Source organism: Salvelinus alpinus, chromosome 8 (assembly GCF_045679555.1).
Source record: "Salvelinus alpinus chromosome 8, SLU_Salpinus.1, whole genome shotgun sequence".
Classification (NCBI taxonomy): domain Eukaryota; kingdom Metazoa; phylum Chordata; class Actinopteri; order Salmoniformes; family Salmonidae; genus Salvelinus; species Salvelinus alpinus.
In genome coordinates, this window is record NC_092093.1 from 50,026,113 (window position 1) to 50,041,048 (window position 14,936).

Sequence of the window (14,936 nt, forward strand, 5' to 3'; positions counted from 1 at the left end):
AATCTATCTGTTCAGAATGAAACAATATAACACCTGGTATGTGTGAATGTCACCCAAAACTGATTTTTTGTTGTTGTGGAAATTGTAATAATAAAAAATGTCTCAGTGTGTGCTGACTGAGGTACAGTGTGACAATGAGTGTGTTGTTGGGCTGGTATTCAACAGCCTGTAATACGAGCATCAATGTTATTCACTTTTCCACACCTAAAAGTGGTTATGATTATCTACAGGAAAATCTGCGGAATTTGAGAAACAGTTTGAAAGGGCCCTTTATCTTGATGCAACTACTAGAGGTCATTGGGCTTTTTTTCAGTACAGTTTCTAGTCCACCAAGTGACATCTCAATTGAATTCACGTTTCCGATTAAATGCGCTGCTCAAGGATTCAATACAAGAGTCGTTGGTTCGCTTTTCTGTTGCCCAGCACAGTACATACTGGGAAGGGAAATAATTGTCTCACTACATTTTCACAACGCTTACCGCAATCAGCGCACTTTTGTTTTGTTTTTGTTCCGTCAACACAACGCTTCCCCCATCCCATGTGATACCCTGACGTAGCGTTTCGTTCTGCGTTGCCCTGATGCAGGGGGTTTCCATCATGGCGTCGATGCAGGTAGGAATTCTACAGACAGTGATCACCTTCTATTGTGTTTATCTTTTCTTCTGTTATTTCAACACATTTTTTAAATCAGTATGTGTATATAACTAACATAAGTCTGTTTAAGATGCGAGTTGTCGTTTTAACCGTTATTTTATAGTTCAACGCCTGCATCTAGTTATCATGAACAGCTAGGAAGAACAGAGTTGCTAACGACGTTAGCAAGCTAACGTTAGCTAGTTAGAACCTTGGAGTTGGACTCTCAGTTTCACGTTTTAAATAGTTAGCTAGCAAACTTAACTGACAAACATAGCAACCGGTAGTTATGGGTACAGTGACATGGCGACGAGCAACATAAGCAGCTAGCTAGCATACTAACGTTAGCTAGCTAAAGTTCGCGATGTCAGGTGGCTGACTGGGTCAGCTTGTCTGAATTCATGAAGTGGATTAGCTAGCTCTGTGTTCTGAGTATCCAGGCAACTGGTTGTCCAAATTTTAGCTAGCTGTTATGATCGTAAACACTTCTAAGCTAATAGCTGTGAAACGTTAGTTATATTACTGCTAGTGTAGACACAGAGTTAATGCTAGTATCAGACGCAAGGTTAAGGCGTCCGTATACATACACTATATATTCAAAAGTATATGGACACGATTTCAAATGAGTGGATTCGGCTATTTCAGCCACAAACGTTGCTGACAGGTATGAAATCAAACACACCGCCATGCAATCTCCATAGACAAACATTGTCAGTAGAATGCCCTTACTGAAGCGCTCAGTGACTTTCAATGTGGCACCGTCATAGGATGCCACCTTTCCAACAAGTCAGTTTATCAAATTTCTGCACTGCTAGAGCTGCACCCAGTGTTGTTATTATTGTGAAGTGGAAACATTAACGAGCAACAACGGCGCAGCCACGAAGTGGTAGGCCACACAAGCTCACAGAACGGAACCGCCGAGTGCTGAAGCCCGTAGCACGTAAAAATCGTCTGTCCTCAGTTGCAACACTCACTACCAAGTTCCAAACTGCCTCTGGAAGCAACGTCAGCACAAGAACTGTTCGTTGAGAGCTTCGGGATATGGGTTTCCATGGCCGAGCAGCCGCACACATGCGCAATGCCAAGCCTTGGCTGTAGTGGTGTAAAGCTCACCTTTATTGGAGCAGTGGAAACACGTTCTCTGAATTACGCTTCTGGCAGTCCGACGAACAAATCTGGGTTTGGCGGACGCCAGGAGAACGCTACTGCCGACTACATAGTGCCAACTATAAAGTTTGGAGGAGGAGGAATAATGGTCTGGGGCTTTTTTTCATGGTTCGGGCCCCTTAGTTCTAGTGAAGGGAAATCTTATCGCTACAGCATACAATGACATTCCAGATGATTCTGTGCTTCCAACTTTACATCAAATGTATTTATAAAGTCCTTTTTACATCAGCAGTGATGTCACAAAGTGCTGAACAGAAACCCAGCCTAAAACCCCCAAACAGCAAGCAATGCAGAGGTAGGAGCACGGTGGCTAGGAAAAACTCCCTAGAAAAGCCAGAACCTAGTGTCATGACGTGGCCCTTTCTGGGTTTAGATTGTGGCTTTCCCCTCTCTCATTCTCTCCTACACCCAGGTTCTGTTATCTCAAGTTGTAAATTCCTGGCAGAGACTGTCTCCCCCTGGCCATGCAGAAAGAGAGAATATGGAGAGAGAACAAGGGATTTCACTTGTCCGAACTCCTAAATCCCCAAAATGGCCGAACTCCTAAATCCCCAAAATGGGAGAATTAAACTATGTGTCCACTTGTGGGAAGGGTCCGTGGACACGTAGGGGATCGATATGATGAGTGTGTTTCATTTGGTGACCTCATGGAAGACAGGAAACACACACAACTATCTCTGAATGTGTACATTTCTCAATTATGGGGTTTGCATCTAATTCTTGTAGAAAATGAATGAGTAAAGATTAAAGTATTTGTGAAATGTAATGTGATTTTAACCTTTTAGAATGAGAGGATTGTATTCCCTGTAAAGTTTAACTAGTCAGCGGCCACGCCCCCGTGAGCACAGACATGATCAGTCGTCATGGAACCGCCCTTTTCTATTGTTACGAATAAACCCCCTCCTGAGGAAATCCTCTTCAGACTTAGCAACCCCCCCCCCCCCAGTGGTTGCAATGGTTGAGTACCAAGACTAGAAAACCATACCACGTGGCGCATTGGCTACACGGCTGGGAATGGTTAAGCTCTGAGACTATCGATCCCTAAGGAATAAGAGCAAATCTTAGATACTAATTACTAGTCTGCAGCTAGAAATGTAAACCTGGGATGCGAATACCGACAACCGCCGAAACATCTACTCTAAGAGCAATGGACACCTGACGTATCCAATACAACAGACACTGTCAGGAGCCGCCGATAGAGCCACCACCATGAGTAGCCAGAGACTCTCTGATGAACTGACTCTCCCGCAGACGGACCCACGATTCCAACAGAGAAGACAACAACGAAAAAATGGGCGTAAATATATTGATTGCAATTATTCCAGAGTGAGCGAGCGTTTATGTTCAAAGGATTAGCATTTCAATGAATATAATTATCCACTGTGTGTAGTGATCCATTTAGTCTTTCCCGCTCATTAATCGGTCCACACCCACTTTTCTTTCTATACCAAGCCGTCATATCGGGAGACTAATTGATCAGATATTAAAGTATCTGAAGAGTTATATTCGGAAAATGATATCTTTGTAACCTGAACATTTTCCATGGTGCCCCGACTTCCTAGTTAATTAAATGTACATGATTAGTTTAATCACGTAATAATAATTACAGAGATTTGATTTGATAAAATAACAGTCTTCACCTTTAATGATACTGAAGACATGACACTATGATGAAACCTAGAGCGGAACCAGGCTCTGAGGGGTGACCAGTCCTCTACTGGCTGTACTGGGTAGACCAGAGGAACCAGGCTCTGAGGGGTGACCAGTCCTCTACTGGCTGTACTGGGTAGAGAGGAACCAGGCTCTGAGGGGTGACCAGTCCTCTACTGGCTGTACTGGGTAGAGAGGAACCAGGCTCTGAGGGGTGACCAGTCCTCTACTGGCTGTACTGGGTAGAGAGGAACCAGGCTCTGAGGGGTGACCAGTCCTCTACTGGCTGTACTGGGTAGAGAGGAACCAGGCTCTGAGGGGTGACCAGTCCTCTACTGGCTGTACTGGGTAGAGAGGACCCAGGCTCTGAGGGGTGACCAGTCCTCTACCGACTGTACTGGGTAGACCAGAGGAACCAGGCTCTGAGGGGTGACCAGTCCTCTACTGGCTGTACTGGGTAGAGAGGAACCAGGCTCTGAGGGGTGACCAGTCCTCTACTGGCTGTACTGGGTAGAGAGGACCCAGGCTCTGAGGGGTGACCAGTCCTCTACCGGCTGTACTGGGTAGACCAGAGGAACCAGGCTCTGAGGGGTGACCAGTCCTCTACTGGCTGTACTGGGTAGACCAGAGGAACCAGGCTCTGAGGGGTGACCAGTCCTCTACTGGCTGTACTGGGTAGAGAGGACCCAGGCTCTGAGGGGTGACCAGTCCTCTACTGGCTGTACTGGGTAGACCAGAGGAACCAGGCTCTGAGGGGTGACCAGTCCTCTACTGGCTGTACTGGGTAGACCAGAGGAACCAGGCTCTGAGGGGTGACCAGTCCTCTACTGGCTGTACTGGGTAGAGAGGAACCAGGCTCTGAGGGGTGACCAGTCCTCTACTGGCTGTACTGGGTAGACCAGAGGAACCAGGCTCTGAGGGGTGACCAGTCCTCTACTGGCTGTACTGGGTAGAGAGGAACCAGGCTCTGAGGGGTGACCAGTCCTCTACTGGCTGTACTGGGTAGAGAGGAACCAGGCTCTGAGGGGTGACCAGTCCTCTACTGGCTGTACTGGGTAGAGAGGAACCAGGCTCTGAGGGGTGACCAGTCCTCTACTGGCTGTACTGGGTAGAGAGGACCCAGGCTCTGAGGGGTGACCAGTCCTCTACCGGCTGTACTGGGTAGACCAGAGGAACCAGGCTCTGAGGGGTGACCAGTCCTCTACTGGCTGTACTGGGTAGACCAGAGGAACCAGGCTCTGAGGGGTGACCAGTCCTCTACTGGCTGTACTGGGTAGACCAGAGGAACCAGGCTCTGAGGGGTGACCAGTCCTCTACTGGCTGTACTGGGTAGAGAGGAACCAGGCTCTGAGGGGTGACCAGTCCTCTACTGGCTGTACTGGGTAGACCAGAGGAACCAGGCTCTGAGGGGTGACCAGTCCTCTACTGTCTGTACTGGTAGACCAGAGGAACCAGGCTCTGAGGGGTGACCAGTCCTCTACTGGCTGTACTGGGTAGAGAGGAACCAGGCTCTGAGGGGTGACCAGTCCTCTACTGGCTGTACTGGGTAGACCAGAGGAACCAGGCTCTGAGGGGTGACCAGTCCTCTACTGTCTGTACTGGTAGACCAGAGGAACCAGGCTCTGAGGGGTGACCAGTCCTCTACTGGCTGTACTGGGTAGAGAGGAACCAGGCTCTGAGGGGTGACCAGTCCTCTACTGGCTGTACTGGGTAGACCAGAGGAACCAGGCTCTGAGGGGTGACCAGTCCTCTACTGGCTGTACTGGGTAGAGAGGAACCAGGCTCTGAGGGGTGACCAGTCCTCTTCTGGCTGTGCCGGGTAGAGATTATAACAGAACATGGCCAAGATGTTCAAATGTTCATAGATGACCAGCAGGGTCAAATAATAATAATAATCATCACAGTGGTTGTAGAGGGTGCAACAAGTCAGCACCTCAGGAGTAAATGTCAGTTGGCTGTTCATAACCGATCATTCAGAGTTAGAGACAGCAGGTGCGGTAGAGAGAGAGTCCAAAACAGCAGGTCTGGGACAGGTAGCACGTCCAGTGAACAGGTCAGGGTTCCATGGCCACAGGCAGAACAGTTGAAACTGGAGCAGCAGCATGACCAGGTGGACTGGGGACAGCACGGAGTCATCAGGCCAGGTAGTCCTGAGGCATGGTCTCAGGTCCTCAGGGAGGGAGGGGGAGAGAGGGAATTAGAGGGAGCATACTTAAATTCACACAGGACACTGGTTAAGACCTGAGACAAACTCCAGATATAACAGACTGACCCTAGCCCCCCGACACACAAACTATTGCAGCGTAAATACTGGAGGCTGAGACAGGAGGGGTCGGAAGACACTGTGGCCCTGTCCGACAATACCCCTGGACAGGGCCAAACAGGCAGGATATAACCTCACCCACTTTGCCAAGGCACAGCCCCCACACCACTAGAGGGATATCTTCAGCCACCAACCTACTACCCTGAGACAAGGCTGAGTATAGCAATACAAGATGGCCTCGCAGTAGGACGTGTGTGTTTTGTCTTTGTCTTATCCCGTGTAAATAGCCGGGCTTTTTCGTATATATCCTCATCTCGCTTTCTATCTACGAACTAAATATACTTTCCTGCAACCCGCCTCACCCAATGTGGTACCGATCTGCTATTTTTATTCTTTATAACAGGAACTTCCATCAGGAGCTAGCCAGCAAACTAGCTACTAGTCTTTGTTAGCCACGGCTAGCGTTCTTCACCTTTTCCTCGGTCACCAGCCAGCCTTAGCCCGGACAACACCTGCCAGTCTGCACAGCGCGATATCAATCCCAGAGCATATCGTACTGCTTCTCTCTACCACATCACCGGATGCCTGCCGCTCTGGATCATTACACCGGATCATCGCAGCTAGCTAGCTGCAAACGAATGGCTACTGTTAGCTAAAGCCTCTGTCCCGAAGCAAGCACCAGCTAGCCTCGAGCTAGGCCCATATACCAGCTAATTCTAGGGCCACAATACCTCCTTTGCCAATTGGCCTGGACCCTTTATTGTCGACACAGAGTCCCGCCGATCCATCACGACTGGTCTGCCGACGTGATCGCCCGATGTGGTCTCAACAGGCTATTCTGTTACGATGTCGCCGAAGAACCATCTACTAGCCCCGGCCCGCTAGCTTTTCTGAACGCTGTGTTCCCTGCTCGCCTAGCGTAGTAGTGACGACCAAACGGCACCCTGTCTCACCTATTGCTGCTCTTTTGACCCTATGATCACTCGGCTACACAGCTGATGCCCCCTGGACTGTTTCAATAACACGGTACTTCATTTTGTTTACCTGTCGGTCCCAGCCTCGTACTCAGGTCCTGTCATTTACCCGTTGTTGTCTTAGCTCTCCTGATCAACACCTGTGATTGCTTTATGCCTCTCTCTAATGTCAATATGCCTTGTCTATTGCTGTCTTGGCTAGTTCTTAATGTTTTATTTCACTGTAGAGCCCTCAGTCCCGCTCAAAATGCCTTAGATAGGTAGGTCTTTCGTCCCACTCCACACACATGCGGGGACCTCACCTGGCTTAACTGGTGCCTCCAGAGACAAAACCTCTCATCACTCAACGCCTAGGTTTACCTCCACTGTACTCACATCCTACCATACCCTTGTCTGTACATTATAAATCTATTCTACCACGCCCAGAAATCTGCTCCTTTTATTCTCTGTCCCCAACGCACTAGACGACCAGTTCTTATAGCCTTTAGCCGTACCCTTATCCTGCTCCTCCTCTGTTTCTCTGATGTAGAGGTTAACCCAGGCCTTGTAGCCCCCAGTTCCACTCCTATTCCCCAGGTGCTCTCATTTGTTGACTTTGGTAACCGTAAAAGACTTGGTTTCATGCATGTTAACATCAGAAGCTTCCTCCCTAAGTTTGTTTTATTCACACCTTTAGCACACTGCCAACCCTGATATCCTAGCCTTGTCTGAATCCTGGCTTAGAAGGCCACCAAAAATTCTGAAATTTCCAACTACAACATTGTCCACCAAGATAGAACTGCCAAAGCGGGTGGAGTTGCAATCTACTGCAGAGATATCCCGCAGAGTTCTGTCATACTATCCAGGTCGGTACCCAAACAGTTCGAGCATCTATTTTTAAAAATCCACCTTTCCAGAAATAAGTCTCTCACTGTTGCCGCTTGTTATAGACCCCCCTCAGCCCCCAGCTGTGCCCTGGACACCTGCCCTGGACACCATATGTGAATTAATTGCCCCCATTTATCTTCAAAGTTTGTACTGTTAGGGGACCTAAACTGGGATATGCTTAACATCCGGCCGTCCTACAATCTAAGTTAGATGCTCTCAATCTCACACAAATTATCAAGGAACCTACCAGGTACAACCCTTAATCCATAAACACGGGCACCTTCATATCATCCTGACCAACCTCCCCTCTAAATACACCTCTGCTGTCTTCAACCAGGATCTCAATGATCACTGCCTGCGTCCGCAATGGATCCGCGGTCAAACGACCACCCCACATCACTGTCAAACGCTCCCTAAAACACTTCAGCGAGCAGGCCTTTTCTAATCAACCTGGCCCGGGTATCCTGGAAGGATTTTGACCTCATTCCGTCAGTAGAGGATGCCTGGTTATTCTTTTAAAAGTGCTTTCCTCACCATCTTAAATAAGCCCCTTTCGAGAAATGTAGAACTAAGGTAAAACAAACGCCAACAAAACAAAAACAGGAACGCCACAAAATGTCGTCATATGAACTGGGAAGCTACAGGCTTTTATTTAGCACTACTCTCCAAGCTAGAGGATATTACGACACATCCAGCTGGCTTGATTTGTATCTAGTCTATGAGCACTGACAGGTCTTTGGAGATTTGTTACATCAGTTTAGCTACACGTTTCATGTTTACAGTTTTAAACATTTTTTTAAATGAAAATCTGAAATTGGACCTCCCAATATTATAATCTGGCTACATCTTAAACATGTTTTTTCTTCTCTTACAGAAAAGGCTACAAAAGGAACTAATGGCTTTGCAAAATGATCCGCCCCCTGGAATGACGCTCAATGAGAAAAGTGTACAGAACACAATCACACAGTGAGTGTACATCAGCTTGCTGACTCTTATGTGTCCTAGTGTGGATATGCATGTCTTGCTTTGTTGCACAGATCTATAACATTTCCCACTGGCTCATTTCATTGTGAAGAAGATGAACACACACCAAGTACCTGCTCAGTACTCAGGGGCGTCAGTATGGATCCATCATGTATAGAAGATAACACAGTACACACCAAGTACCTGCTCAGTACTCAGGGGCGTCAGTATGGATCCATCATGTATAGAAGATAACACAGTACACACCAAGTACCTGCTCAGTACTCAGGGGCGTCAGTATGGATCCATCATGTATAGAAGAAAATACAGTACACACCAAGTACCTGCTCAGTACTCAGGGGCGTCAGTATGGATCCATCATGTATAGAAGATAAAACAGTACACACCAAGTACCTGCTCAGTACTCAGGGGCGTCAGTATGGATCCATCATGTATAGAAGATAACACAGTACACACCAAGTACCTGCTCAGTACTCAGGGGCGTCAGTATGGATCCATCATGTATAGAAGATAACACAGTACACACCAAGTACCTGCTCAGTACTCAGGGGCGTCAGTATGGATCCATCATGTATAGAAGAAAATACAGTACACACCAAGTACCTGCTCAGTACTCAGGGGCGTCAGTATGGATCCATCATGTATAGAAGAAAACACAGTACACACCAAGTACAGGTGGTTAGATAGCTTTTTACAATGTATTTAACAAGGGAGGACAGTTGAGCACAAATTCTTATTTACAATGACGGCCTACTAAAAGGCAAAAGGCCTCCTGCGGGGGCTGGGATTAAAAATACAATAAAATATAGGTCAAAACAGACATCACGACAAGAGAGACAACACTACATAAAGAGAGACCTAAGACGACGACAACAGCATGGTAGCAACACATGACAACAACATAACATGGCAGCAGCGCAAAACATGGTACAAACATTATTGGGCACAGTCAACAGCACAAAGGGCAAGAAGGTAGAGGCAACAGTTGTTATTTTTTATTTAACTAGGCAAGTCAGTTAAGAACAAATTCTTAACTACAATGAAGGCCTGCACCCGGCCAAACTCGGACGACGCTGGCCTAATTGTGCGGTGCCCTATGGGACTCCCAATCACGGCCGGATGTGATACAGCCTGGATTCGAACCAGGGACTACTGTAGTGACGCTTCTTGCATTGAGATGCAGTGCCTTAGACCTCTGCGCCTCTTGGGAACAATACATCACGCGAAGCAGCCACAACTGTCAGTAAGGGTGTCCATGATTGAGTCTTTGAATAAAGAGATGGAGATAAAACTGTCCAGTTTGAGTGTTTGTTGCAGCTCGTTCCAGTCGCTAGCTGCAGAGAACTGAAAAGAGGAGCGACCCAGGGATGTGTGTGCTTTGGGGACCTTTAACAGAATGTGACTGGCAGAACGGGTGTTGTATGTGGAGGATGAGGGCTGCAGTAGATATCTCAGATAGGGGGGAATGAGGTCTAAGAGGGTTTTATAAATAAGCATCAACCAGTGGGTCTTGGAACGGGTATACAGCGATGACCAGTTTACAGAGGAGTACAGAGTGCACTGATGTGTCCTATAAGGAGCATTGGTGGCATATCTGATGGCCAAATGGTAAAGAACATCAAGCCGCTCGAGAGCACCCTTACCGGCCGTTCTATAAATTACGTCTCCGTAATCTAGCACGGGTAGAATGGTCGTCTGAATCAGGGTTAGTTTGGCAGCTGCGGTGAAAGAGGAGCGGTTACGATAGAGGAAACCAAGTCTAGATTTAACTTTAGCCTGCAGCTTTGATATGTGCTGAGAGAAGGACAGTGTACAGTCTAGCCATACTCCCAAGTACTTGTATGAGGTGAACACCTCAAGCTCTAAACCCTCAGAGGTAGTAATCACACCGGTGGGGAGAGGGGCATTCTTCTTACCAAACCACATGACATTTGTTTTGGAGGTGTTCAGAGCTCCCATTCCCCCATCCTTCACAGTAGAAGCATCAAACAAGGGTCTAAAGACTGTTGACATCTAGTGGAAGCCTTAGGAAGTGCAATATGACCCCATTTCCACTCTATCTTGGATAGGCAAAGAGTTGAAAGACTACAAACCTCAGATTTCCCACTTCCTGGTTGGATATTTTCTCAGGTTTTTGCCTGCCATATAAGTTCTGTTATACTCACAGACATCATTCAACCAGTTTTAGAAACTTCAGAGTGTAACTAATTATATGCATATTCTAGCTTTTAGGACTGAGTAGCAGGCAGTTTACTCTGGGCACTTTTTTTATCCAATCTACTCAATACTGCCCTCCTGTCCCAAAGAAGTTAATGAAGTGGTGATTAAAGAGCTCAGCAATGTCCTTCTTGTCAGTAACAACCACATCATCAACATTAAGGGACATGGGCAGCTGTGAGGAGGAGTGTTTATCCTCCAGGTCTTTAACCGTTTTCCAGAACTTCTTGGGGTTAGACCCACAGAGAGAGAACTGCTCCTAAAGTAACTAACTTTGGCCTTCCGGATAGCCTGAGTGCACTTATTTCTCATTTGCCTGAACGAGAGCCAGTCAGCCTGAGTATGCGTGTGCAGAGCCTATCGCCAAATGGAATTCTTGATGTGGAGTAACTCTGCCAGATCACGGTCGAACCAGGGGCTGAACCTGTTTTTAATTCTAATTTTCTTTATGGGGGCGTGTTTGTTAACAATACCACTAAAAATATTTTTAAAAGCAAGGTCCAAGCGTCTTCGACGGAGGGGATCAAGCTGATTCTATACCAATTTACAGAGGCCAGGACATGAAGGAAGGCTTGCTCATTTAAGTTGTTTTTTAATAGTGACAAAGTCTAATGTCCTCTTCAGATACACCCAGAGATAAGGAAGCTGACTGCCTCTCTAGCCACGGCCATCCTGCTGGGCTGTGGATCAAACAAGGTCATCCCAGACCCACTGACTGGTACACTAGCTATTGTCGCATTCACGTGCTAGTCGGAACTAGGAAACTTGGAAATGTCAGACTTGCTTACTGGTTGTAGTTATACACGTACCGCGTTCAACCAGTTAGCAAGTTGGACATTTCCTAGTTCCGACTAGCACATGAACACGACATAAAGCATATAAAGGGTAGATTAACAGTGTAGTGTCAGGGTTGTGTAACGGTGTAGTGTGACAGTGTAGTGTGAGGGTAGTGTAACAGGGTAGGGTAACAGTGTGTCATGGTAGGGTAGTTTGTCAGGTTAGGATAACAGTGTGGTGTGGGTAGTGTGTGAGGGTAGTGTGTCAGGGTAGTGTAGTGAGGGTAGTGTGACAGTGTAGTGAGGGTAGTGTGACAGTGTAGTGAGGGTAGTGTGACAGTGTAGTGAGGGTAGTGTAACAGTGTAGTGTGGGTAGTGTAACCGTGTGAGGGTAGTGTGTCAGGGTAGATTAACAGTGTGGTGTGAGGGTAGTGTAACAGTGTAGTGAGGGTAGTGTAACAGGGTAGATTAACAGTGTGGTGTGAGGGTAGTGTAACGGTGTAGTGTCAGGGTAGATTAACAGTGTAGTGAGGGTAGTGTAACAGTGGAGTGTCAGGGTAGTGTGTCAGGGTAGATTAACAGTGTGGTGTGAGTGTAGATTAACAGTTTGGTGTGAGGGTAGTGTAACGGTGTAGTGTGACGGTGTAGTGTCAGGGTAGATTAACAGTGTGGTGTGAGGGTAGTGTAACAGTGTAGAGTCAGGGTAGATTAACAGTGTGGTGTGAGGGTAGTGTAACGGTGTAGTGTGACGGTGTAGTGTCAGGGTAGATTAACAGTGTTGTGTGAGGGTAGTGTAACGGTGTAGTGTGACGGTGTAGTGTCAGGGTAGATTAACAGTGTGGTGTGAGGGTAGTGTAACGGTGTAGTGTCAGGGTAGATTAACAGTGTGGTGTGAGGGTAGTGTAACGGTGTAGTGTCAGGGTAGATTAACAGTGTGGTGTGAGGGTAGTGTAACGGTGTAGTGTCAGGGTAGATTAACAGTGTGGTGTGAGGGTAGTGTAACGGTGTAGAGTCAGGGTAGATTAACAGTGTGGTGTGAGGGTAGTGTAACAGTGTAGTGAGGGTAGACCTTTGGACTTAATTAGTAGTAATAATTAGTGAAGGTCAGTTTTGTGGTGGTAGGCATAGTTGTGCAGACATGCGATGACGGTGCAAGGTGGACATGCGGTGACGGTGCAAGGCGGACATGCGATGACGGTGCAAGGTGGACATGCGGTGACGGTGCAAGGCGGACATGCGATGACGGTGCAAGGCAGACATGCGGTGACGGTGCAAGGTGGACATGCGGTGACGGTGCAAGGCGGACATGCGATGACGGTGCAAGGCAGACATGCGGTGACGGTGCAAGGTGGACATGCGGTGACGGTGCAAGGCAGACATGCGGTGACGGTGCAAGGTGGACATGCGATGACGGTGCAAGGCGGACATGCGATGACGGTGCAAGGCAGACATGCGGTGACGGTGCAAGGTGGACATGCGGTGACGGTGCAAGGCGGACATGCGATGACGGTGCAAGGCAGACATGCGGTGACGGTGCAAGGCGGACATGCGGTGACGGTGCAAGGCGGACATGCGATGACGGTGCAAGGCAGACATGCGGTGACGGTTTAAGGCAGACATGCGGTGACGGTGCAAGGCGGACATGCGGTGACGGTGCAAGGCGGACATGCGATGACGGTGCAAGGCAGACATGCGGTGACGGTGTAAGGCAGACATGCGGTGACGGTGTAATGGCGGTGTAAGGCAGACATGCGGTGACGGTGCAAGGCGGACATGCGGTGACGGTGTAATGGCGGTGTAAGGCAGACATGCGGTGACGGTGTTTCCTCGTGCAGTCTGGTGATTTAGCCGTACAAGGGCTTGAATAGGCATTATCCCTCTACTCTTGATTGTAGCCGTCGTCCCGATTCATTCAAGTGTGAGAAATATTGTAGCCTAACCAAATGTGGTGTTATGTTATTGTGTTTAGAAAGCGATGGTGTGTACTGAGGAAATTAGGTTGACGATATCCAGGTTAGGACAACCTAATAATTCCATGGGGAAGCTTTAGGAAAATATAACAGATTCATTGGATTAGCGACGTTGTTAACTAGCATCACTCGTCATGTAGTTTAGACTTATTTTCTAGTTTAAGCAGAGTTTTGGGATATTAGAATTCTCTTTTCTGAAACTAGCGAGGAATGAGGATGTGAACTGAACAGTTGTGGGTTCGATTCCCATGGGGGACTAGTAAGAAAATGTATGACTTATTACTGTAGTGTCTCTGGATAAGACAGTCTGCTAAATGACTCACTACTGTAGTATCTCTGGATCAGAGAGTCTGCTAAATGACTCACTACTGTAGTATCTCTGGATAAGACAGTCTGCTAAATGACTCACTACTGTAGTATCTCTGGATAAGACAGTCTGCTAAATGACTCACTACTGTAGTATCTCTGGATCAGAGAGTCTGCTAAATGACTCACTACTGTAGTATCTCTGGATCAGAGAGTCTGCTAAATGACTCACTACTGTAGTGGCTCTGGATCAGAGAGTCTGTTAAATGACTCACTACTGTAGTGGCTCTGGATAAGAGAGTCTGCTAAATGACTCACTACTGTAGTGGCTCTGGATCAGAGAGTCTGCTAAATGACTCACTACTGTAGTATCTCTGGATCAGAGAGTCTGCTAAATGACTCACTACTGTAGTGGCTCTGGATCAGAGAGTCTGTTAAATGACTCACTACTGTAGTATCTCTGGATCAGAGAGTCTGCTAAATGACTCACTACTGTAGTATCTCTGGATCAGAGAGTCTGCTAAATGACTCACTACTGTAGTATCTCTGGATAAGACAGTCTGCTAAATGACTCACTACTGTAGTATCTCTGGATCAGAGAGTCTGCTAAATGACTCACTACTGTAGTATCTCTGGATCAGAGAGTCTGCTAAATGACTCACTACTGTAGTGGCTCTGGATCAGAGAGTCTGTTAAATGACTCACTACTGTAGTGGCTCTGGATAAGAGAGTCTGCTAAATGACTCACTACTGTAGTGGCTCTGGATCAGAGAGTCTGCTAAATGACTCACTACTGTAGTATCTCTGGATCAGAGAGTCTGCTAAATGACTCACTACTGTAGTGGCTCTGGATCAGAGAGTCTGTTAAATGACTCACTACTGTAGTATCTCTGGATCAGAGAGTCTGCTAAATGACTCACTACTGTAGTATCTCTGGATCAGAGAGTCTGCTAAATGACTCACTACTGTAGTATCTCTGGATAAGAGAGTCTGCTAAATGACTCACTACTGTAGTGTCTCTGGATAAGAGTCTGTTAAATGACTCACTACTGTGTGGCTCTGGATCAGAGCGTCTGCTAAATGACTCACTACTGTAGTAACTCTGGATAAGAGATTCTGCTAAATGACT

At 47.2% G+C, this 14,936-nt stretch overlaps 1 protein-coding gene across 1 annotated transcript in view; it reads left to right on the plus strand.

Moving 5' to 3' along the window:
* Window positions 1-304: 304 nt before the first annotated feature.
* The window catches only part of LOC139583246 (probable ubiquitin-conjugating enzyme E2 W-B), a 37,454-nt gene continuing 22,822 nt past the window's right edge, over window positions 305-14,936 (plus strand). The window contains exons 1-2 of the mRNA XM_071414099.1: window positions 305-612; window positions 8,429-8,520. Of these exons, the coding sequence (XP_071270200.1) occupies window positions 580-612; window positions 8,429-8,520 (125 nt within the window). The 5' untranslated portion in view covers window positions 305-579. The remainder of the gene's footprint in view (window positions 613-8,428; window positions 8,521-14,936) is intronic.